At 37.8% G+C, this 23,277-nt stretch overlaps 4 protein-coding genes and 1 long non-coding RNA gene across 6 annotated transcripts; 3 read left to right on the forward strand and 2 right to left on the reverse strand.

The window, feature by feature from the left end:
- Positions 1-42: 42 nt before the first annotated feature.
- babos lies at positions 43-11,273 on the reverse strand. The gene is made up of 3 exons (XM_017074067.4): positions 10,842-11,273; positions 590-790; positions 43-534 (listed from the first exon to the last, which is right to left on the reverse strand). Exons 1-3 carry the CDS (start codon positions 10,900-10,902, stop codon positions 209-211), a joined length of 588 nt encoding a protein of 195 aa, XP_016929556.3. The 5' UTR covers positions 10,903-11,273; the 3' UTR covers positions 43-208.
- LOC139352579 (uncharacterized) lies at positions 9,165-10,162 on the forward strand. Its single transcript, XR_011603804.1, has 2 exons — positions 9,165-9,433; positions 9,532-10,162. It is a non-coding gene; the product is annotated as an uncharacterized lncRNA (long non-coding RNA).
- Positions 11,274-14,119: 2,846 nt separating the features above from the next.
- Positions 14,120-20,256, forward strand: LOC108010260 (uncharacterized). Its single transcript, XM_017075116.4, has 4 exons — positions 14,120-14,412; positions 17,276-17,548; positions 18,532-19,798; positions 19,858-20,256. Exons 1-3 carry the CDS (start codon positions 14,358-14,360, stop codon positions 18,876-18,878), a joined length of 675 nt encoding a protein of 224 aa, XP_016930605.3. The 5' UTR covers positions 14,120-14,357; the 3' UTR covers positions 18,879-19,798; positions 19,858-20,256.
- Positions 19,858-20,256, forward strand: VepD (Ventrally-expressed protein D). Its single transcript, XM_017075117.4, has one exon. It carries the CDS (start codon positions 19,858-19,860, stop codon positions 20,101-20,103), a length of 246 nt encoding a protein of 81 aa, XP_016930606.3. The 3' UTR covers positions 20,104-20,256.
- Positions 20,257-20,360: 104 nt separating this feature from the next.
- On the reverse strand, positions 20,361-23,018 carry qkr58E-3 (quaking related 58E-3). Of its 2 annotated transcripts, none has more exons than XR_010653511.2 (6): positions 22,772-23,018; positions 22,593-22,714; positions 22,170-22,534; positions 21,777-21,850; positions 21,546-21,631; positions 20,361-21,242 (listed from the first exon to the last, which is right to left on the reverse strand). XR_010653511.2 is itself a non-coding variant. In XM_017072137.4 (6 exons), the coding sequence occupies exons 1-6, from the start codon at positions 22,932-22,934 to the stop codon at positions 21,109-21,111; spliced, it is 960 nt and encodes a 319-aa protein (XP_016927626.1). In that variant the 5' UTR covers positions 22,935-23,018; the 3' UTR covers positions 20,361-21,108. The 2 variants fall into 2 exon arrangements, 1 of the variants encoding a protein (XP_016927626.1); XM_017072137.4 differs by having other exon boundaries at positions 21,777-21,866.
- Positions 23,019-23,277: the final 259 nt, after the last annotated feature.

Raw genomic sequence — 23,277 nt, forward strand, 5'->3', positions numbered from 1 at the left:
TTCAACTGAGTTTTCTTGGAGCGATTGAGCAGTTGTTATGGCTTAATTTACTTTGGTTCCTTTTTTATTTAATAAATAAAGTTGATTTTGTGTCTTTACAAATACAAAAATTTACAATCAACAAAGACTTAAAATGCTCATTTTCTGTAAGAAGAGTGGAGAGTGTAGAAGAGAAGGCAGTGATATGCCAGCGTAATACTAAACTATTCTAATGTTTGCCCATTCCCAGGAGCAGCAATATGGTGGATCCCATTAGCGTGTACCCAAGAAAACTGCTCTCAGATCCCGCCGCTGAAGTAGAGCTCTCCGGTGCAATAGCGTCCAGGGAATGCTCGGCAATGATCACATTCGTGTAGACCAAGGATCCGGAGGGCAGAACCTCGCAGTGGTAAGTGCCGGCGTCCTGAGATTTGGCCTTCAGGATGGTCAGATCATAGTTGGCATTCAGTTCGAAATTGGGATGCACCAGATTTTTGCCATTGGAAATGACATTGTTGCCGAAACGCCACAGGACTACAACCTCTGAACTTTGCACTGAAAGTTAATAGATTTTTAGGTGGGTTCTCAAGATGAACTAGACTTTACTCACGATTGCTTCCCACATCGCACTTGAGCACCACATCTTCGCCTCGGATTCCTGTCACAGTAAGGGTTTTGTTTATCGTCTCACCGGTACTGGAACTTGCTTTTATCTGCGGACTGGGCGCACTGTCGTTATCCTCTTCGTAATCAAAGTTATCATCACCCTGCATTCCGTCTTCTTCGAGAGTAGATTGTGGGTATGACGAAACTGAAAAGGAAACAAATGAAGAAATTAAAATTTAATAATATATAGGTAGTTTTAATTTTTTGAAGGAGAATGCATCACACCCACATAATGCTTTTACAAAAACGATCTATATAATAATTATTTGATAAAATGGTATGAATAATATAATAATTATAATAGTAATATTACTAATTATTAGGTATTCTTAGTTTTTATAGATCAACTTTCCTGACTTATAGAATTCGTTTAATGTAACCTTAATATTACAAAGTTTTTATGATTTTATTTCGAAACTGAGAATTCTTTTTATCGATGGCCCATAAATCGGCTGTATTTTGCGGTATCTTTAGAAGATCGACTGTAATTATAGACCATTTGATTGTTTATAACGGCTGCCCGCGGGAGGTCACATCAGCCAGCGCATTTAGTCGGTGGGTTAATTAAAGGAAATTAAATGGAAATCGAAACCAACGCAGACTTCTGCTGCTGTTCTTGTTGTTTTACCAGGGTGCACTAGGCCATCATGACGGCCTGTGTTTGTGTTTATCTTTATCATTTTCATTTTCGCAGCTCAAATTCATCAGGGGGTTCCCAGGGAAGGGGGTGCTGAGGGGACAGCTGCACCGATGATGGGTTAAATTAAAGGCTGGCAATTCGCATTCACGGGTTTCCTTTCGGTCTCCGATCCCCTACATAATTACCAACGTGCGCGCAGAGGCGTAGGAAGAGGGTTTTGATCAAATAAACAAAATATTTCCATACTCTATAATAAAGCGATTATCGGTGGAAAAAATACATTCTTGTTTGAATTTTAACTTAAATATACATATGAGTAAAATATTGAAAATTTTGTATATATATATTTTTTATAAGATGAAAATCCAGAAAGAAATGTTTTGTTTGATTAAACATAATAAATAAAAGAACATGAGATCTGATACCCCCCTTGAAGAAATCCTGCGGCTGCCACTGCATTTTGTGCATGTGTACAAACACATTTGGTGGAAAACATTTCGGTGAATTGGGGTCACATGAAAAACGAAAATTAAAATGAGCGAGTGGAAAGAGAAAACAAGAGTGCCTAACCCAACACTCCCCCTCGCAATCGCTTCGCCCTCACCCCCTTTTTTTCCCGCCTCTGGGGCGATCGCCGCACCCACATGTGACGTGCTGACGGAAAGCCAACAACAACTACGGCGGCCAGAAGAACGGCAGCACATTGGGCCACTTTTTGTTTTTCGGTGGTGTCGCCGATGGACACACCGAATTGAAAGCATTTCACAACAATGTCCATTTTCATAGTGCCAACTGCAACGCGCACACTCCTACAAATAAAAGTGCACTGTAAGAAACACTTCGAAAATGTATTTTCCATTTAAACATTAAATATTTACATAAAAACTCAAGGAGTTCCACACTTCTTACATTCTAAATTGCAACGATAATACAAAACAAATATATTATTGTTTCATTTTTGTATCCTTCTTTAAGTTATTACAAAAAAAAATATTTCTTCTCAATTAAAAAATATCAAATTTTTTACATAATTTTTAAAAAAAAATTCAATATAAAATTAAAAAATGTAGTGGGTGTGACCATTGTTAATGATTAATAATATAATTCTTGACTTTAAGGATGAATTGGAATTTTAGAATCATCAATATATTCCACCTTCCAATAATATAAGATCAGAGTAATGAGAATACGCATGAGTAAATACTTATAAGTAATCATAAGAATAAAATTCAAAAATATATTAGCTTTCGATACAGTTACTAAAATCTCTTTTCCCAATTTTGTTACGTGTAAATAGTAAAACACCGCGCACACCCTCAAAAATAAAAGGGACAACCAAACTGTCCCTTTTATTTTTGAGGATGATTGTGAAAAGTTTAAATTTACATTTTGTTGATTTGCTTTGGTCGCTTGTTTCTATGAGTGTTATGGCCAGTTTTTCATCGTTTGCTCAGCGTAGCGTGCTAAAATTTTTCTTTTGAAAACAAACAGCAGTTCTCACTGGGCTTCAAACTCAAATTCGAATTCCTGCCAAAACCAAATGCAACGAAATCGAGGCGATCGGTTTCCTGGTTTTATTGCATTCCTCGTAACCTCCTGGTGCCCCATTCCTCTTCCACAAAAAATGCACATTCACTCACGCATTCGCTCTTTGTCGTAAACTTAAGCCATAAAAGAAATTTATTTTCGTATTTACATTGAACGAAAAAGACACTGTGGCCATCTGAATTTATGTTCGACGCTTTCCGCCCCAAAAAAAGCAGTCATTCAACCGGCAAGATAAGCGTGGAATAAAGAACAACAATTGCAATGAAAGTTTATTTGCAGAATTTGTTTTTTGGGAGGACGATCTGAATCGAATTGTTATTTGGCTTCCGATAAACATAAGCCGATAAGGAAGTCGGGGAATATTTTTTGGAAAAGGAAATACAAAGTATACATATATACGGTGTTGAACAAGTCTGCTTGTGGGTATGTTTAGCTTTTCTGGGCTAAGGAAATTTTTAAAGATTTAAACTGTTCCCAAAGGTCTTAGTCCCAAAGGAAATTCTTTAAGACTTTAATAATTCCCAAAGAGTACAATCCCAAAGGAAACCTAAAAAACTTCAGACCTTCTATTTAAGCATTCCGCACGCTAGCTTGCTTTTTGGGATATCAATTGAAATTTAATTCTTCCAGTAAACACAATCCAATAATGAAATACAAAATATTTATATGGTATTGGATAACTCTGCTTGTAAATATTATGGAATTGTTCTAGACCTAGGTAATTCTTTAAGACTTTAATTATTCCCTTAATCCCAAAAGAAACATAAAAATATGCGTCGAAAATTAAAATGGCTTTCAGAATTTGATATATAGAAGGTCGTTCTAAATTAAATATTTATTTGGCTTTCGATAAGAAATTCGGAGAATGTTAGTTGGGGAAATAAAAAATCCCAATAGACTTAAAAATATTTTTGGTTATATTTCTAAAACCTTATAAATAATAAAACATTGAACATTTTTTTTTTTATACAGAGATTTCCAGAAAGCACAGTAGAAGATGAAAACATTTATGAAAACATTAATGCCGCACTTAACCTATAATTTTATTTCACATCCTCCCGAAATTATCTTAACCCTGGATTGTGTGCGCTTTCATGTTTTTTCTATCTCCAGAGATAAAAGTTTACTAACCTCTCCTAACCCTTGTTTTCCGCCCGTTTTAATTGCTACTCAGAATTAGACCGACAACAATTTATCATAACCATGATTCCAAAAATATAAAAGGCAGGAAAAATGCATTTCAGCTAATAACCCAGAGCCTCAGGCCAAAGTTAAGTCAGCATTAGTGCCAGTCACTCCCCTTTCCCCTATATTTTTATATATATATGTATCCCCCTCTGGCCGGGAATCATTCAAGTGCAGCACTTTTGCTGTTGGTTTTACTACCTGTGATAAGGCCCCGAGCAAATTAAGAGTCAGACGCGGAGGGAGCGAGCTCTCTGATCTTTGATCTCCTTTCCCAGTGTTTTCAGGTTTGTCCAACCGGGTCTGTCCAAGTCCCTCCCCTCTGCATTTTATGCACTCAGCGAAATTGGGTATTGTTTTTTTTCTCAGAAATTCATCTTTCTTGGGTAATTTTATAGAAAAAATTTCGCAAAAATGGCAAATAACATTGTAGTAAAGGGTTCTATCGTTATGAATTTTGGTATGCAAGGATATTTTGAAGAATCAAAACTTTATGTCGTTCTAAAAATATTATGCTTTAGAAAATGTGGTCTTAACGGAATACTATATTTACTATCAAATAGTTCATTTTGGCAAGTTTTTTTCTTAAAATATTTAAATATAACCCAAAAACTACAATCAAAAGAAGGTTTTCAAGTTGTATTGTTGCAATCCTTAAATAAAATTTCCATTAGTTAATAAATGTACAGAAACTTAAAGACCCTTTTATAATAAATGGAGGTAGACTATTCTCTAAATTTATAGAAAACTGTACTAGATTTTTTAGGCCAATTAGGATACATTTTCCCAGTGCAGTACGTGACTGACCAGTCACAGAAAGCCGGGAGAAAGACCTGGCTAAGGGACGTGGCTGCGTTATATGAGCCGAAAATTGTTCGGCTCTTTTCCTGGGCATTGTGTGTGTGCTGGTGTGTTCGAGTGTGTGTGGCAGATAGAGACATGAGGCGAAGCGGATAATGATAATGGCATTCGGGTTCTGTGAAAGCGATCAGGTTACGGCCACGATCCGAGAGGAGAGAACCTCATTAAGTGACTACCTACGCACCGGGCACTTTGAAATTGGCCAGGACAGGAGCTGCATTATCCCCTAGGGGTAAGGGATAAGGGGTGAGGTGTGGGGGTGGGAGTTAAGGACACAGATGCAGGGGCAGATGTGCACCATTGACAGATGCCGAAAATAGCAAATTATTCGCAAGCGTGTGCCGGGCCCTGAAAAACGGATTGTGGCCTAGGTCTAGTCTAATATCCATTTGGCAGATGCCAAACTAATGGAGTACTTTAAAAATTAAAAAAATAAAATGTCTAAAATATGCAAATATATGCGCGCATGTTTCAATCATTTCGGCCTCCATTATCCGAATCGATTTATTTCAATTTCCATTTGTTTGATCCCCCCAGATGAGGAAGGCTATGGCTGTGGCATCAAGTGGACGCAATAAATTTCGATTTTCTATGATCCAAACATCTCGATTCTGGAGGCACTTTCTTTATACATATGCATTTCCAAATACAGAACATTGATTTCACTTAAACGATTTTACATTGCGCCCCCGATCGTTGAGCACAAGTTTCTTTTTCTTTGGGTCCCCTCAAAAGTGCAGAGAAACGTTCCCTTGTGGATTTGGTTGCACGTGTCTGTGGCAAGTGCCATGGATTTAGGGCTCGAAATTGTGCGGGCGCACTGCCAACAGAGGTTAGACGTCTATATAGTATATGGTATATACTTGAGGCGCGACTTTGGCTACGCCTAGCGCATATTAAAACGCTCTGGGGCAGGGCTCGTGTTTTCCAACTGGCTTCTAATTAATATGCGGCACTCCTTTCTTGTTCTTCCCCATAGTATATTCCCCTTTTCTTCGAGTAACTATTTGGGTTCGCTTCGATTTGGGTTATTTATTGCCATTTGGCTGAAGACCACCATTTGGGCTTGAAGCCGCAGTCAAAGCTACAATTAAATTTTTGGCACGCAGCTGAAAAACTTATTTAAAAATTCGACGCACTAAAACTTAAGAATTCATAGAGGAATGTCGTTAAAAAGTTCCTAAATTATTTTCAGCGGCCAATAACCGGCTGTTTCTTTATGTAAGTGATAACTCCTGAAAAAAAAACAAGGGAGAACGCTATAGTCGAGTACCTCGACTATCAGATACCCGTTACTCAGCTAAATGGAGATATGCAAGCAGCAAAGCGAGATTAAAATGCGCCACCTACCGGCGGTATACAGATTTAAGCGTTATGGGCGTTAGAGTGGGCGTGGCAAATTTTTTTTTGGATCAATCGATAGGTATTGACGAGACCAATACATTTCAGTTAAAATTTTTTATCTAGCATGAAAATTGTGGGCGTCACAGGGTTTTGCGGTTTGTGGGCGTTACAGTGGGCGTGGCAAACTTTTTTTTGGGTCAATCGATAGGTATTGATGAGAACATTACATTTCAGTTAAAATTTTCTATCTAGCTATTAAACTGTAGGAGCCACAGTTTTGGGCGGTTTGTGGGCGTTAGAGTGGGCGTGGCAGTCTACTGAAACAAACTTGCGCTGCGTAGGAAGCTCAGGAATCTGCACGCCAAATCTCAATAGCCTAGCTCCCATAGTTTCCGAGATCTCAGCGTTCATCCGGACAGACGGACAGACGGACAGACGGACAGACGGACATGGCTAGATCGACTCGGCTAGTGATCCTGATCAAGAATATATATACTTTATGGGGTCGGAAACGCTTCCTTCTGCCTGTTACATACTTTCCGACGAATCTAGTATACCCTTTTACTCTACGAGTAACGGGTATAATTATTTATTTTTGGAATTGAAAACTTGATAAATGGCGCTCGATTACGTAATGTATGCCAATCCTCTAAAAATATCTAAAGCATATATTTAATGAAGTAAAACCAATTTTGACATTTTAAATCTTTTGGGTGTACTTGAATAATTTCAAATTTCTCAAGGTGAAAACTAATTTTGGGAATGAAAACAAAAAATATGAATTTAACTAAAGCCTTGGTATAATCCAAAGCAATAAATCATATATACATATTTATATATATCTTAAAATTGTAATAAGTTCGGCCGAAAGTCTTAGCAACTATGGCCGATTCCTCCCTGTACCTTAAGTTTTAATCTTTTGGCTACAATGTACAATAATAATCTTAAAATTATATAAAGTATATATATATATATGATATATAGCATGTAATTGAGGTTCTTTATGCAGTTCGTAACAGCCTTCAGAAATTGTATGAACATGAAACTAAAAGATTTACTTTTTAGCTAATTTTTGGAAAGAAAACAAGAAATATTAATTTAACTTAAGTCTTGGTAAAATCAAAAGAAATAAATTTAATATACTTTTATTTATATATCTTAAAATTGTGTAAAGTCTGATATATGTGTAATACAGGTTTATTATGCATTTTCCAACAGCACATATATATTGTATTAATATCAAACCAAAAGATTTACTTTGTTAGCATCATTAAATATCTGAAACAATCGAGAGATTTATTTGGAGTCCAGGCATTCCAAAGCTGCTATCCAAAATAGCCAACATAGCTGGATCGGTTGCCCTCGAAGTACTTATTCCCGGCATTATTGCCTACCACTTCTTATGTATGGCTCGTAAATTCTGGAAATATTTCCACAAAGCCGCAGCATCTGCGGCTTTTCGGTTTTTCGCTTTTGACTTTGACTTCTGCCTGCCGCTGAATCAGCAGTTGGGTTCTCCATTATCGTGCCGATCATCAGCTTTTTATATATATGTGCATCGGCGGAGGGGTTATGCTATGTACATCCAAGTCTGCCTCGTATGTACTTATAATCGTGCCCCACTTGAGTGGTGCTGCACCAGCACTCCACCCCCTCGAAAAACCCGCACTCCACGGACGACAACTCATTCAGCGGCAGGCGATTCGCCAGCAACGTTAAGTAAATTGATTCTTTAATTGTCGAGAATTGGTTACCAGTTGGCTTAACTCGCTTTTGCCCGTCGACCACACCCCCCATCCACAAAGCCCCCATATTTGCAGTGGATGTGAATGTGAATGTGGATGTGAATGTGAATGTGGATGTGAATGTGGATGTGAATGCAACCAAAGAATCGAGAATGAGAATGAGAATCGAGCATCGAGAATGAATACATGAATACCAGGCCATGGCGAACAGACAAGACAACATCGGTGAGTCATCGGGGTCCAAAATAAATACCCCTGGGCCTCCGTAGAGCTGGAATTTCTGCACAGGCAAGGGCATAGCCCTCACACCCGGCCACTCCCACTTCCCCGACTCCCTCGCATTTCAAGCAAAACAAAATCTTTTTTTATGCTTCGCGGTTCTTGAAGCATTCGCGGTCATTTGATGCCTTCTTTTTCGTTCTCTCTGCCCGGGCATTTCAATTCGCACCAAGCTGGCTACACAAAAAATGCCATGAAATTTAATCTCCAAGGCGGGAAAAAATAAAGAAAGAAGTTCTGCACAAGGAAAAACATGTCCCGAATTGAAGACCATGTCATGGGACTCTTAAGTAAAATGTATTTTGAAAAAGCGCTGAGTATAGACATTTTTGGGGCAATCTTTCTGACACTTTGTGAAGTTGTTTACACGTTTTTTGGTGTTCAGACATAAATATTACCATGGTAATATACAGCAAAATTCAGTGTTAAGTAAAATGAAACTTTTCAAACTGGGAATACATTTTAATTAAATATTATCCTTAAATATTATCATACTACCATATTAAAATGAAATTTTTTAAACTGAGAATACATTTTAATTAAACCATTTCCCATAGAACCTTATAAAATATAGGCAGTTCTAGTAGTAAGATAAGAAATACTATTATAAAAATAAAAAACGAATAGTTATACTCATATTGTAATATGTTGTATGAAAATAAATAAAATAAAGTTCTCTAAGGTCTTTTATACAAAAAATACATAGATACACCATTTAAATATTAATCCATATATCTAAAATCAAATATTCCCTGTAGAACAAACAAAAAGAATAAATGTTTTAGTGGTTCAATAGAAAATACGATGTTAAAATAAAAAATGATATATAAATATGGTGGTTATATTGTAATATATTTTATAAGGGGCTCTATCCAAGAAAAACCTTTTAAACGCCATTTAAATTTTAATTTGTATACTTTTTGCATTGTTTTTAGCTCTTGACATTATACCTGACATTTTTTTCTCCCAGTGATCTGAATGATCATCAGTTAGGCTCGTTGTTTACCCATGTCAAGCCCAGTCGGACAACTATGGAATATTAAGTAAATATGGTAAATATGGACTGAGCAAACATAAATTCCTGGCGAAACATGTCAGCAGATCAGTCGGCTCTCCTTTGCACATACCTATATACGATTTTGCAATCCAATCAATCTGATGATAATCGCATTGTCTATGGATTGGGGTAAGCAAACACGACCGGAAAAGGGTTCCTATTCCAGGTGATCTCTGATCACACCAAGACCAATAATGTTCTCACGCTTCTTCGCCACGCTTCTTTAGGGAAATGGCACCTACCTAGAATTGCGGTGAATCGAAGGAGCTAATTAATACGGACCCCGGGGATCTCAGTCCAAATACGAATCCGAATCCGATACCGATCCTCACCCAACCCTCCTGCTGCTTAGGCTTTTCCTATTGATCATCGGATTGTTTTTGCTCATTTCCTGGGCCCCGGACAATGGCAGAAGTCTGGAATAATTAACAGCCGTAACCGATTCGGAATCACAAATGGCAAACGGCAATGGCAAATGGCAAATAGTGTATAGCCACACTCCCCTCTTCAGATATCAGAGTCTTCCTGCCGATCGAGTGAATGAGCGGGGAAAACTCGAATGCATTCAGGCTGCCGCCATTCATCGATCGTGATAAATAACTGAATTAATGTGACGGCCTTTGGACAATAAATTACTAAGTTTACTGTTCAACTCACTGTAAAAAGTGCTAAAATTACGCAAGTAATAAAAACATTAGCCATACACTGTCTATAAAAAAAAATCATTTGAATAATGCGGAAATATCGCGCATTTGCAAAATGTCAGCACATTAAAGATCACAGATAAAACAAGTGATAAATCTGAATGGGCTTATGGGAATCTTGGGAATGTGCAAAAAAGTATGCAAAGTTGGTAATTGGATTGAATATAAATATTTTCATTGAAAAAAGGTTATATATTATTGAGGAACTTGAAAATATTGAACAAACATTTTTTTAAATTATTTAAAATTCTATTTTTCAAAGCACAATATGTGAATCAGAGTTGTTATATGAGAACCCTCAAAATATAATATCAGAAAAAAATTTGTAAAAAAAATATAACATTTTTTTATTTACTCATTCAATTTTGAGCGATAATATTGTATTAATATTGAGCGAATATATAAATAGATTTTCTTAGAACTAATAAACATAAAGAATTGAATTCTCTTTAACACAATAGTTTGAATTTAGATGTTTACTCAAGACTTAAATACTTGAAAATTGTAATACAATAAATTGAAAATGATATAGGTACATATTTTGGTGGCCTAATCAGGGCTATATTTATAATTTTTTCCTGTGCATGATCGCTGGGACAAATGTAGGTCAGAATGTGTTTGAAACATTCCGGCAACGGCATTATCATCTCGACCAGCTCACGCCCAACAATCACATCGACTTATAGTAAATTCCTGCACTTCAAATCCCAGTCCGAATCTGATGCATTGCGATTAGTCGAATGACTGGGGCCTGGACATTTGGGGTCGCCCTCCCATTTCGATTAGATTGTAGAGCCCCGATTTCATCAGGTTAACCCCAAAAAAGTACTCACCCGCGGATCTGCCCACGATCAGTAGGAGTCCGGCAATTAGCAGAGCTGTTCTGGACATCATATTGCTTTATTTATATTTATTTATTTATATGGAGTGCACTCGCCGAAGATCGGTGCTTAAATAGGTATCCAATGGTTAGGGTTTTCGACTTTTGTACCACTCTAGATCTGTGTCACACGGGACTAATTGATTTCTGGCGATCTCTTTGGGTTTTCAAAAATTATTGCCGCGTAATTATGTTGACGTTTTAGCGTTCCAATTTCCGGCTAGCACTGTCAGCACTTTTATTTAATTTTTTTTTCTTCTTTCTTTAGCTTGGCACACAAAAGATTAATTGTTTTTGGTTTTGGTATAATTTCTGGTTTTTTACCATAGATATTTTTAAATTCAAAATTCCGTTAACCGACCGTTCGGGGCAACAGCAAAACGAGAAATGGACATCGGCTTTCTCGTTTCAATGTTTAATGCTTGTCTTGTCTGCTTTTGAAAGAGAAGGGCAAAGAGAGTGCGTATTTTTCAAAGAGAAAATGTTCAGAGAGCGTTGATTATGTGGCGCGAAATAATTTTATTTAAAAACATTCTTTTCAAAGGGGTTGTATTTATAGAAAGAAAGCATTTCCTGGCCATAAATATGAATTAACGGATGTGAAACTCTGGATTGTGCTTACAAAAAATAAAACAATTTAGGGTAAAAATCATATAAACAAGCCCCAATTAAGTTAAACTTGAGTAGCGAAATACAATTTCATTATGCCACATGCTCGGTCTAAATTCCTACAATTGCTGAACAGCACATGTCTTCATTTGCCCTCCTTCCCGAAGAACCGAAGAACCGAAGACCCGTCTTCAAGTTGCAAGTTGCCGTCCAAGATTCGCGGAAATTTATTTGCATCCCCCGGAGACAATTTGCTTGATGCAATTGCGGCATTTTCTCAGGGCTCCAATAAAGTCGGCCTGGGAAGCCGTGATTTCCTCGATTGCCAAGGGGTAATATCCCCGGAGTTACTCCATCACTTCTTCTGTTGGCCTTTTCCTCTTCTTTTTTTCCTGTCTCCGACAATGACGCCTACATCGGGCGAGATACGGATACATGGATACTTGGCGCAACAGATGCAGATACGATTTATGAGTGCGACAGCGACCGCATTAAATGTAGATACATGCAACATTTGCACTGTACAAACAAACAAACAATTAAAATTAATCTACGAGCATAAAACAAAGTGCATTGCATTATGGATCTTGCACAGATAGATCTCTTTGAGGCTGTGTGTGCTCTGCACTGAGGATAAGTGTGGTAAGTATCTTTAAGCGAAACCTGAAAGGATGAAGTACTGAATACTGTATCCAAAGAATATTAGATAGGATGTGTAGACTAGGAACTCTCTTTATTTTTTGTAGAATACATACATTTTTTTGAATGTGCTCATAGAATGATTGTTGCCACATAATATTTATAAACAGTTTTTTATCAGAGTTCATATGTACATTTTTTTCCCATAGGAAATTTTAATAATTCAAAATGTAAATCTACGAAAATGTTATTTGACATTTTTGACTTAAATATTTGGAACAGGGACTAGTTTGTTACATAGAATTTTTCTATGTTTTATTTTCAGTGCGAGAATGGTGCTATGTTTGCCATGTTTTCTTTTTTGGGTGCCAAGCCTGTAAACATCCGCAAATTTAGAACAATTACAAGGGGATTCTGATTCGGATTCTGTGGGGCAGAGGAGAATGGAATGGGATTGGATGGGCGTGGATATTAATCAAATATTTATATTTACACACACCAGTGCCATCACACTGGATTGCATTCGTAGAATTTCCGAGAATTCGTTTCTTTTCAAAACAAATTAATCAAACAACAAGGGCGACAACAACAAAGTAAAAAGCCAACAGAAGACTGGAAGAATAGAATGCTGACAGCAGGGAAATGTGAGAATTCTGCTGGAATCATCGTTCGGGAAATTGAAATGTTCAAAGAGTCGCTCAGACTCCCAGCGGCAGCAAGCTAAGAGAGCGGAAGTTAAGAGTGTTTCCATTCTCTTTTGCAGTTGCAATGCCAACAACTGCAGTTGGTGGGGGTGGGATAGCTAGATTGCACCAACTGCAAGGGAATGCTGGAAAGTGGAATTGACCTAGGCTCTCTCTATGTCTCTCTCTCTCTCTCTCTTTGGCTTTTGGTCCTGCCAAGTGGGAAATTGGTATTTTCTCGTCCAGGGAACGCAAGGCTTTTCCGAAATTCCAATTGGGCACTCCTGCGACTGTGCAACATGAGTCATCTGCTCTCCTTCGCCGCCTTCGGTTGTTCGGATTCCCATTCGGTTATTATGCTACCTCCTCCCTTTTTCCCATTTAGAATACAAAACATACAGAGGTCCCTCAGTAACAGGGACATTTAAGTTTGTTCTACCAAAACTGAACATCATAATGCAAACTTTCAAAAAACAAGAAATTAAAAGTTAAGAAATTCGAAAACCACTTTTCTTATAAATATCTTACAAGCTTTAGTTCATAAATACGTACTTTAATTATATTTTAAGCGGTTACCTTATACTGTAATGCCATTTTTAATTACCAAATTTGGACTTAATTTTATTATCTACAGTAAATCCGGCTTATCAAAGTACATATATGATACGATTTTGAACCTAGAACCTGCCCAAAACAAGCTTAAAAGTATACTGTATTATAGCCAGCAGACAGTTTCAATTAACATATCTTAGATACAGTTATTACAAGCTTTATAAATATGTTATATGTGTGAAAAAAGTCAATCGTTTATAAGTACTTTATTTCGCTACATATATTGTAGTGTAGATATTTGTTGGGAATCCACATTTCTTATGATAATTTTATTACAAACCATACTTAATGAAAAAAGGGTATCCTTTATAAGTATTTTATTTCGCTACATGTATTCTAATATAGACATAACACTGTAGCTAGATATCCTTCCATCGGGAATCAATATTTATAATGATAATTGTATTACAAACTATACGAATATGTGGTATGTGCTGTTACTTTATGAATAAAGTGTATCCTGTACAAGTATTTTATATCGCTACGTGTAGTCTAATATAGACGTAACCCTGTAGCTAGATATCCTTCCTTAGGGAATCAACATTTCTTATGATAATTTCATTACAACCTATACAAATAAGGGTATCCTTTATAAGTATTTTATATCGTTACGTGTAGTCCAATATAGACGTAACACTGTAGCTGGATATCCCTCCGTCGGCATTCGCAATCGCACCTCTTATTTCCAACTGGCAGTCCTCGGCGAACAACAGCACGATAACGACAGCCCACGCAAAAGAGCACAAAAACCACGAAAACCTTAGCGACAAAAACAAAGTTCAGTGTCTCGCTCGCCGTTTAAACCCAAAGTTGGCAGAAAGCGAACGGGTTCTGCAACCGTTGAGATACAAAAATAAAAATAAAAGTGAAAAGGATTTCAAGGAGTGCAGTTTGGCATACCCCTCAATCATAAACAAGCGACAGAAATGAGGCATCTCTGGCTGCTGCTCCTTATCGCCTGTGGATCTGTCCAGTTCCCAGGTAAAAATCGGTTTCATCTCTCACATCTTTCGCCGCATATGGAGTTCCATTAAAAAAGACAAATTAATTTCGATTCAATTTGTAATCTTTATGTGCAGTGGATTTGTTTCGGGAATCTATGTATATGCGGGTTCCATAAAAGTAGAGGGCTTTATTTCATCAAGACACAAAGAAATACTTATGAATTTCTTGTTTGCTGGCTGCTTCTTATAACCCACTCATGGACGCTAATTTGCATAATCCAGAGATTATAATCCTGGGGAAAATTTCCATGGCACTTGTGCCTGTGTATGAGTTGCAGGCGCTTAAGTAATCGATGGATTACATTGCACTAACCCCGTTTTTCCGCTGACCCAATAAGGCAATGCTTTAACCAATGTCTGCAGACCATTTAAAAAACATATGTTACTGGAATTGCTCCATCATTTTAACTATTCACGAGACGTATTTAACTGATTCATTCGAAAGTTTAAGAACTGCAGTGAATCATTGCGGTGAAAGGGAATTACTTACCGAGAATTTGCATTCCCAAAATTCCTTAAAAATGTAATCGATTTACAGATGACTGCATTAGTCAGGGCTTCCTACTTTATGTATATTGATTAAATATGATACAGGGATTGCCTCATCACCCATTTCAATATCAACTAAATGGTTTGGTATTCACAAGCGGTTGCATTTTCGCCATCCCCACATGGAACCGGCTCCAAACTCCATAAAACACTTGTCTGCCACCTAAAACTATCAAAGCAAAAGTGCTTCATTGGGTCGCCAAGTTTATGGCAAAGTTTTCCTTAAACGCTGGCTGGGAGTTATTAGAGGGGCGGGGCGGGATAAAGTGGGCGCAATGGGGGGAGGAAAGAAAGAACGTGTGTCATTCATTGAATTGACGACAATTTGGGAACCACTTGTAAGCAGGGTTTGTCTTCCCAAAGCTCAATGATGTGTGTACACTGAGGGAAAAATATATACCTATTTTAGATATAATGTTTACGACTTCAGGTTTATAATGTTTTTCTTCCGGTTCCAAACATTTTAAGATCGACAAAACCAACTTTGCAAAAATATATCTATGAAACTGAATCTTAATTTAAAGATGATCCTAGCATATGAGAAAATCGGCATTCGACGTAACTTTTATCTATGATCTATAAGCTTTAGATAGTTTTTCGGTGCGTGTATGAACATTGTTCAGTGCTCCCAAATAGAGAAATTAGTGGAACAGAAAATGAAAAGGGTGGCAGGGGTACGGGATGGAATGAGCACATTGTTAAAAATATCAACATGATTAAAGTGGCTCTTGAATAATTAAGCAACTGGGAGTGGGTCTGGGGAGCTATGGTATATGATGAGCTGTCAAACGGAAGAGAATATGGCGAGGTAATTGTCGTATCATGCCTGCGTTCCAGGGTTATGTCTCCGGCTTATCGATATTAATTATAATACGGGGAGGACAATGGAAGCGTGAGATTCCATGGGTTTGTCAAATGAGTTGACAGTTTCCCTTTGGGGGATAGGCTGAAACTTTCTACACTTGACCCTGAAAGTTTGATATGTTAGGCTTATAGTATCTTGACTGGGTGATATTTTTTTATTTTGGCAGCCCTTCAGTTGATAAGCACTTCTTACTTTTGAATATAGTCTTAATCAACCATTTCTTTTGTTCGTTGTATACTAAAGGAATTAAGTAGCTAGGCATTTTGGTATAGCATTAATAAGTGAGAGCCCCCAAGAGATATCTTAAAATCAAATTTGTATATGTTTAATTACAATTTGATATAAAAAATTGTCATGATTTCAGACTTATCTGTTGAATACGCCCCTTTATCTTAAGTTGGTAAATTTTTATGTTTGCTTGAACATTGGTAAATTTTATTGTGGCATACTTTTGGGCTCCTTAAATTCCCCCAAACATTCACTGAACCAAAAGTAGTAAATTAAACTTGATCCATATTGTCTTTATGATTCAGGATGATAAAATCATCCCCATTTTCCGCTGACCCAAATCGTATTTTCCGGGCAAACACAAGACGGTAACTACGCCAAGGCTAAGAAAGGTGTCCCGACCTGTCTGCCGATGTCTTTTCATTTTTCCTAACGAGAGTGTAAACAAAACTAATAACTTTGGCACATATGTACACACCTCCGCTAGCACATAAACCCACGAATTATATATCGCAAATTGGCTATTTTCGCAGCCATTAAGCAATGCGCTAAACGTGCAAATGACGCAACCAAAGCAATGTACCTATATCCTTGAGCCAAATCCAGATACATATATCAGCGACTGTGTGGGTTGCATATGCTGAGTATTCCCGAAAAGAATTTCATTCCGTGACCTGACCTCCAACCGGAGTTGTAACCATCATATCACTCCAGAATGGGCGTTGACACGCTCCCTGGGAAAATTCACATAGAAAAGGGGCTTGGCTTGGCGGCATATTCCGTATTCCGTTAATGGTTTTATGTTGCCTTCCCGGGGTCTTTGGAGCCTAGGCTTGGAAACTATCGCCAGACACGGAAATCTGGGCTGGCACCTTTTCGAGTGCTTTTCAATGGATACACAGAAACAAATTTATCTGCAAAGATTTTTAATTTTTCGCATCATTTTGAAACAGACACTAAAATTATAGTATATTTAAAAACCTAAAATAAATATTTTTCATAAAAAAAATAATATCAAAATAATCAACTTTTCATCAGTGTTTATAAAATGATGTTACTATTTAACGAACAGTGAGGTGCAAAGCATGTCAACTCTTTTTCACCTGGACACATTACATTTTTAACTACCTGGTTTTTATCCGTGTAGAAAAAACTGCGTGTGTTTTTAGGGAACCTAGCTAATTACAATATGTTCCAGGTGTGCTGACCTACCCAGAGGCACTCCCAGCCAAATCCTCTTCAGCCGCTGGAGGCGGCGATGGAGGAGGAGCTGGTGGAGGAATCACTCCCACAGACACCAGCAAGGACTATGACTATGAGGATGAGTCGCAGCATGCAGCGGGAAACCTGGCTAGGTCTACTGAAAATCCCAAAATCCCCGAACCTTTCTTCGAGCAGACTGATGTTAACATATATGTGCCGATTAACACGACCAGTGTGAAGCTCGAGTGTCCTGTAAAGAATTACAATGGTGAGTGCACAATCAAAAATATAAAGAAAAATTACCAGAGCTTTTGATAAAAATATGTACACAGAGAAAATTCTGACGTTCTCATCTGAGTTGAAAATGTTCTTAAAAATAGAACGACATTTTTAAGTTAAAAATGTTTTTATTTTTCTCGAATCAAGTTGAATTGGCGGTATTTAAGTACATTGTATGTACAAACAAACTATTAGTTCAGTCCTTACTGTGTACTTATCAAAAAGTTTTTAAGTTGTTAAGAACGAATGTTCTTAATTCAAGAGCAATGTTCTCAATTCAACAACAACGTTCTCAATTCAAGAACATTGTTCTTGAATAGTTCTCTCTGTGTAGTTTTTAAAAAACTAAATTTCTTTTTATATCTTTTTATATCAAAAGTTAAATCAAACACACAGCCAAAATTTACCAAGAACAATTTCTAGTTTACCATGATAATTGAATCCCATATCCCAAACAAACATGTGTTCCATCACCTACAGGTTCCGCGGTATAGCTAAGAATACAAAAATGAATTATGTGCCTGGCCTACATACATAATCGGAGTTATCTTTAATATTTTTGCTGAAACACAGTCTCATTACACATCAACATTGCTAATATATAGTCCCTATATTGAATATTTGGGGCTCCATGACATTTGCATGTGTAAGTGATGGAAAAAAAGTTTTCCTTTGCTCAGGAGCGCCCAAATATCATAGAAAACTAGAAATGGTTCGTGGAAATTTCCCAAAGTTAAATTTTTGGTTCCTGCGTTGTTATTAAATATTAATAAAAATAATATTATTTTGAGTAATACCTTCAAAATTTAAATTTTTAATCAATGTGCATGTGTTAAACTAGGGAAATGTAGATTTCTTCTTTAAATTGGCCCCTTTTAAGGTATCTTATCAGTTCTGTGAAGCCTTCTCGAAAATATTGATGTGTTACCTACGATGACCTTACCAAATATTGATTTTTTGCTGTTTTTTAAGCTCAACATCACGTGGTCCTCTGGTACAAAGGAAAGACACCTGTCTCCAACGGAAACAACATATTCGACAAGATTTACAGCATGGACAAACAGTTCTCCCTGACCGTGCCCCTGGCCTCCAATGCGACGGAGGAGCAGTATGTGTGCGAAGTGCCCAACAAGGCGCGACGCCAGGTAACCATTCGCTTTGGACCGGAGCCAAGCACCACGGTTCCATCGGTACCTACCGTCTCGGCGGTAACCTCGACCCCCGCCAAGGATGCGGCGCCTCATGGACGGGACATTAGCCTCTGGCTAATAGGCCTGCTCCTGGCCCCTCTCCAGTTGGCAGTGGCCTTCCGTTTTTGAAGCGGGCCAAGTTCAAGACCCCTCTAAAATCTGCACCACCGGCATTACGTTTGGAGATGCGCACCGCAACAGATGAGCTTGACATTGGGATGTGGCCCCCGGATTACATCGATGGCTTGGCAAATTAAAGTTAGGTGTTGCTTTGTTACTTTAATATATATACATAGGAAACCGATTTTTCGGGGAAGCAAACTTCCTAGAGCTATAGATTATTTAAACTACACTTCCAACTCTGCTTCCTCTTACTTCCAACGTCGATGTTTTTAGACTCCTTTAAAGTAATATTGTTTGTAAACCACTCTTTGAATTTAGATATGCTATCTATAGGATCGAATTAGCCTAGTGTGATTGCTTTAGTCTTGCGCTTAATGAATCGAGAGATTAGTACATAATTGATTTTAACTTAGCGGAACAAAATGCGATACCAAGTGGCTTAAAGAATCATTGTGAAGGATACTATATATATATATATATATATATATGTATATGTGAACAGATTATGAATACATGAAAACAATGTATGCAATTTTGTCGGATATAAAACTGAAATAAACTAGAGCTGCTATAGACCCAGCTGAATCCATTCAACGAAATCCACCCCTATATATGCAGGCCGGCAGGATTCGGTGTCGTACTTTTTTTGAAAGTGGGAGGGGGGAAAACACACGCGCGACAAGGACAACAAAGCGCTGAGGTCCTTATAGGAGCTCACTGCAGCTGCAACGCGGTGGAGGAGTAGGAGGAATTCCGCAATGTGCGCAGGGCCTGGCAACCATATGGTGGCTCCTAAGGGTGGTGCTAATGGTGGTGGCACAAGCCTCGAGCGAGAACTTTACTTTCCGGCTCAGTCGACAACTGCTTAGCGGCCAGGACACACATCCAGTCAGCGGAATAAATCAGCGTCAGTTGGAACAGCTAAGGTGAGTTCTTATCGATTAGTTGGCTTTAAGAAATCAGTAGTCATTTTCGCATCCTTCAGATGATACCGCAAAGCGAGAATACCCCTCTGACCGAAGATACTTACCTTGAGGAATCCCAGTTCTCTGAGCATTGTGGCCAGAGTCGTTGTGGGCAGGCCCAAACTGCCTTTGAGGTTTACCAAAGAATCCTGCACCGATTACAAAACCAACCACAAGAAAATGGAACAAGAGCTAATGAAAACGAGCTGGAGAAGCAGATTTGGCTAGCCAGCTTTACAGGAAGACCCATACAATACCAATGTTAGTTTAATATTAATCGAACCAAAGAACCCTTGTTAAAGATTTATAAAAAACGAAAAAAAAACTAAAAATGTTATATTTACAGTTAATTTTAGACAAATATGTTCATTCCCTATAAGCAAAAATAATAAAAGACATGTTTCTTTTAAAAACCTTTATTATCCGTTTATCCTTTGTTTAAACATCTTATCACTAAAAGTTCGAACTACTTACCCATCAGATATATCTGAAACTAAATTGTTTTTCAAGAAAATATTAAATATTGTTGTCGTGCAGCAACTTTAATTGTTTATTCAATGTTCTTTCTTTAAAATTTATAAATTCATAATGCTTTATTAACTTATTTTTAAACGCATTTTAATGTCTTGATGTCCCAAATGGATTGTGATCTTCACTTCATTTCATTGAACAATGTGATAATTTCATACCGATTTAATACTTTACTAGTTTATTTTGTAGAGATATAACTCTTGATTCTACTGCTAGTGACACATGTGTTTAAATATGTAATGCATATATTGATTGTAAGGGGGAGGGATCGGGTAATTTAATCGATTCAATTATAGTTGGATTCGTTTCGACAGTATTTATTAAATTCATTAATTTCGTTTCATTTTATTACATTTTTGAGGATCATAGAAAACTACGAACACAGGAATTAATAATTTAAAACAGAATATTATATAATTGGGCTTATGATCCGTTGACATGGTCCCAAAAAGAAACGTCAACAGTTCGGACAGGTTTATGCGAAATACAAATTAAGATTAATATTATATTTGTGGGAATTAATAGCGCTAGTGCGCATTTTTATAAATGTTACTCGTTATTTATTCATAGCAACATTTAAATGCTGCTTTTTTCTTGTTAGATCAAGAAAATATTATGTTTTATGTATATTCATAGTGTTCCCAGTATGGGTTTTATAACATAAACATCGTCCTTAGTTATAATTTATAGCGTTGTGTGCCGGAATCAACCGGAGCTCCGAACGGCGCACTTCGGTTCTATTATTTATATTTTTTGAGTATGGTATACGGATTGGGCTTATAGGACTTGATGGGCGGTTCGCGCATACGTTTCATGTCAGTCGGATATGGACGTTTATATGCCGCTCCGTTTGTCGGTATTATTGATGGACGTGCTATAAAATTGGTTCATTATTATTTTTAGTATGTTATGCGTATATATCATTACTATATAAAAAAGTTGTTCGTTATGTAAAATTAATCATTCCAGAGTATTATATAGTTTTGCATTGAGAAGTTATTGTTCATTCACTGGTATTGGTACTGGTTCTGATACTACAATCTAACCCAAGGAGCCCCAACCAAAGTGCAACCCATAAAACTGGGCAGGAAGGCAGAAAGCGATGTTATATAATATACCCCGGTACTACGAATCTACGGCTGAAAGGATTAGAAAAGCATGCGTGAGATCCACTTACGTTTGGTGTACTCATAGCCCGTGGGTGGACGCTTGGGGGGCATACGGTGCTCATACTCGTAGGCCACCTCCTCCCCATCATCGACTCTACAAGGATTGACAATGTTAATGACCATATATCAAGGCATGTTGGCAAGGACTTAAGGTACTAAACAGACGCGAGGACGCTTGGGTCCTGTATTCCTGGTGGGGTCAGTAAATGATACAAAATTATACTTTACAAGTAACTTACTCGGGCGGATTTTCCGCAGCGCGCTTGATTAGGTTGATGTACTTGGGAGCTCCATTGCCGTTGCCTCCGAATTTCTTGTCGAAGACAGATCTATAAATATTTGACTTAGATTTCTATTCCCCATGTTAACCCTCTGTATACCGATTACTCTTCCTGCAAGAAGCTTGGATAAATATGTTTCTCTAATATTGCCCTTAAAACATTATAGCAATCGGTTATAAAAGATTTATTAAGGCATGCTTTAATTTTATGCATATGCTTGCTAGAGGTTATTAGTTACAAGACAGAGTATTAAAACAGTCCAATGAGAGACATTCATAGATTAAGTGATTTTGATGACTTGGACAAGTAAGTTGCAGGGGTATACAGAGGTTAGCATTTTTATCATCTTACCTGTAGGCTTCCAGATTGGGTCCGTGAATACTTTTGGCCGACTCCGGATCCATTTCCATCAATTCACGCAGTTGTTCGTGGGAAACCTCATCATTCTTGTCTGGAATTAGATACTTACGGATCTCGGCCAGGGCGTAGGCTATACGAGCATAGCACTCCGCCGGAGTGGCCACCGTGCTGACCTCCAGGAAGAGGTCTTTCTGCAAGTGCGCATACCTCGGATCACCCGAGTTGCGCAGTTGCTCCTCCTTGGTTCGATCGCGGATCGAACTGCGTCCCTTGATGGCTATCTTGCACTGGGTCTCCTCTTGCAGACGGCGCAGCGAGTTGCCCTTGGGTCCCAGGATCTTGCCAGTAAAGTTGAACTGCCCGAAAAAATAGGGTTTAGTATTAAAAAGGGAGAAGCCTCCATGTAGGACCCACCTTGGGATACTGCTTGACGGGCACGAACACCTTTTGGGTAATCTTCATCGGCTTCTGCTTGTACACATCCGCGTAGAACTCCTTGCCGGGAATGCGACCCGTGCAGTAAACTCGGTCCACAGCTGCAATATGGAGGGAATTACCATTTTGCGACCTTTGTATTGCCATATTGATTTTACCCTCGTCGATGAGCAAGGCACATAGTGGAAATTCGGCGGACAAACGCTGGCGCTCCTCGTCCAAATCGGCCAGAAACTTTTGCGCCACCTCGTTCAGACGCGGCTGGTGGTCATGGGTGGCTGGCTTCTCAGCAAACTCGCTTGGTGGTTCCATTTTTATCATAAAGATCTTACCGAGATTTTTTCAATGAAAAACGCAAACTGGAAAACTGTATGTATAACAGAGTTCAAAATGGCCGCAGGGCTGAAAAACGTATCGAAGTTCAGGGTTGTCGAGCTTTAATTGACATTCATTTAATTGTTTCAAGGATATGACAAGAAAAACCATAGCAACTAGACATTTTTAAGAATTTCAACCAAAAAATTCTGTTGTTATACATTTTAAGTAACACAATTTAATTAAATAATTATAGTTATAAATTGTATTATAAGTTACATAAAAATTCCTATAAAAGCGGATTTTTTTTTTTATTTAAGAAATAAACATTATGTCAAACGTTTTATTA

The sequence above is a fragment of the Drosophila suzukii genome, chromosome 2R (genome assembly GCF_043229965.1).
Source record: "Drosophila suzukii chromosome 2R, CBGP_Dsuzu_IsoJpt1.0, whole genome shotgun sequence".
Classification (NCBI taxonomy): domain Eukaryota; kingdom Metazoa; phylum Arthropoda; class Insecta; order Diptera; family Drosophilidae; genus Drosophila; species Drosophila suzukii.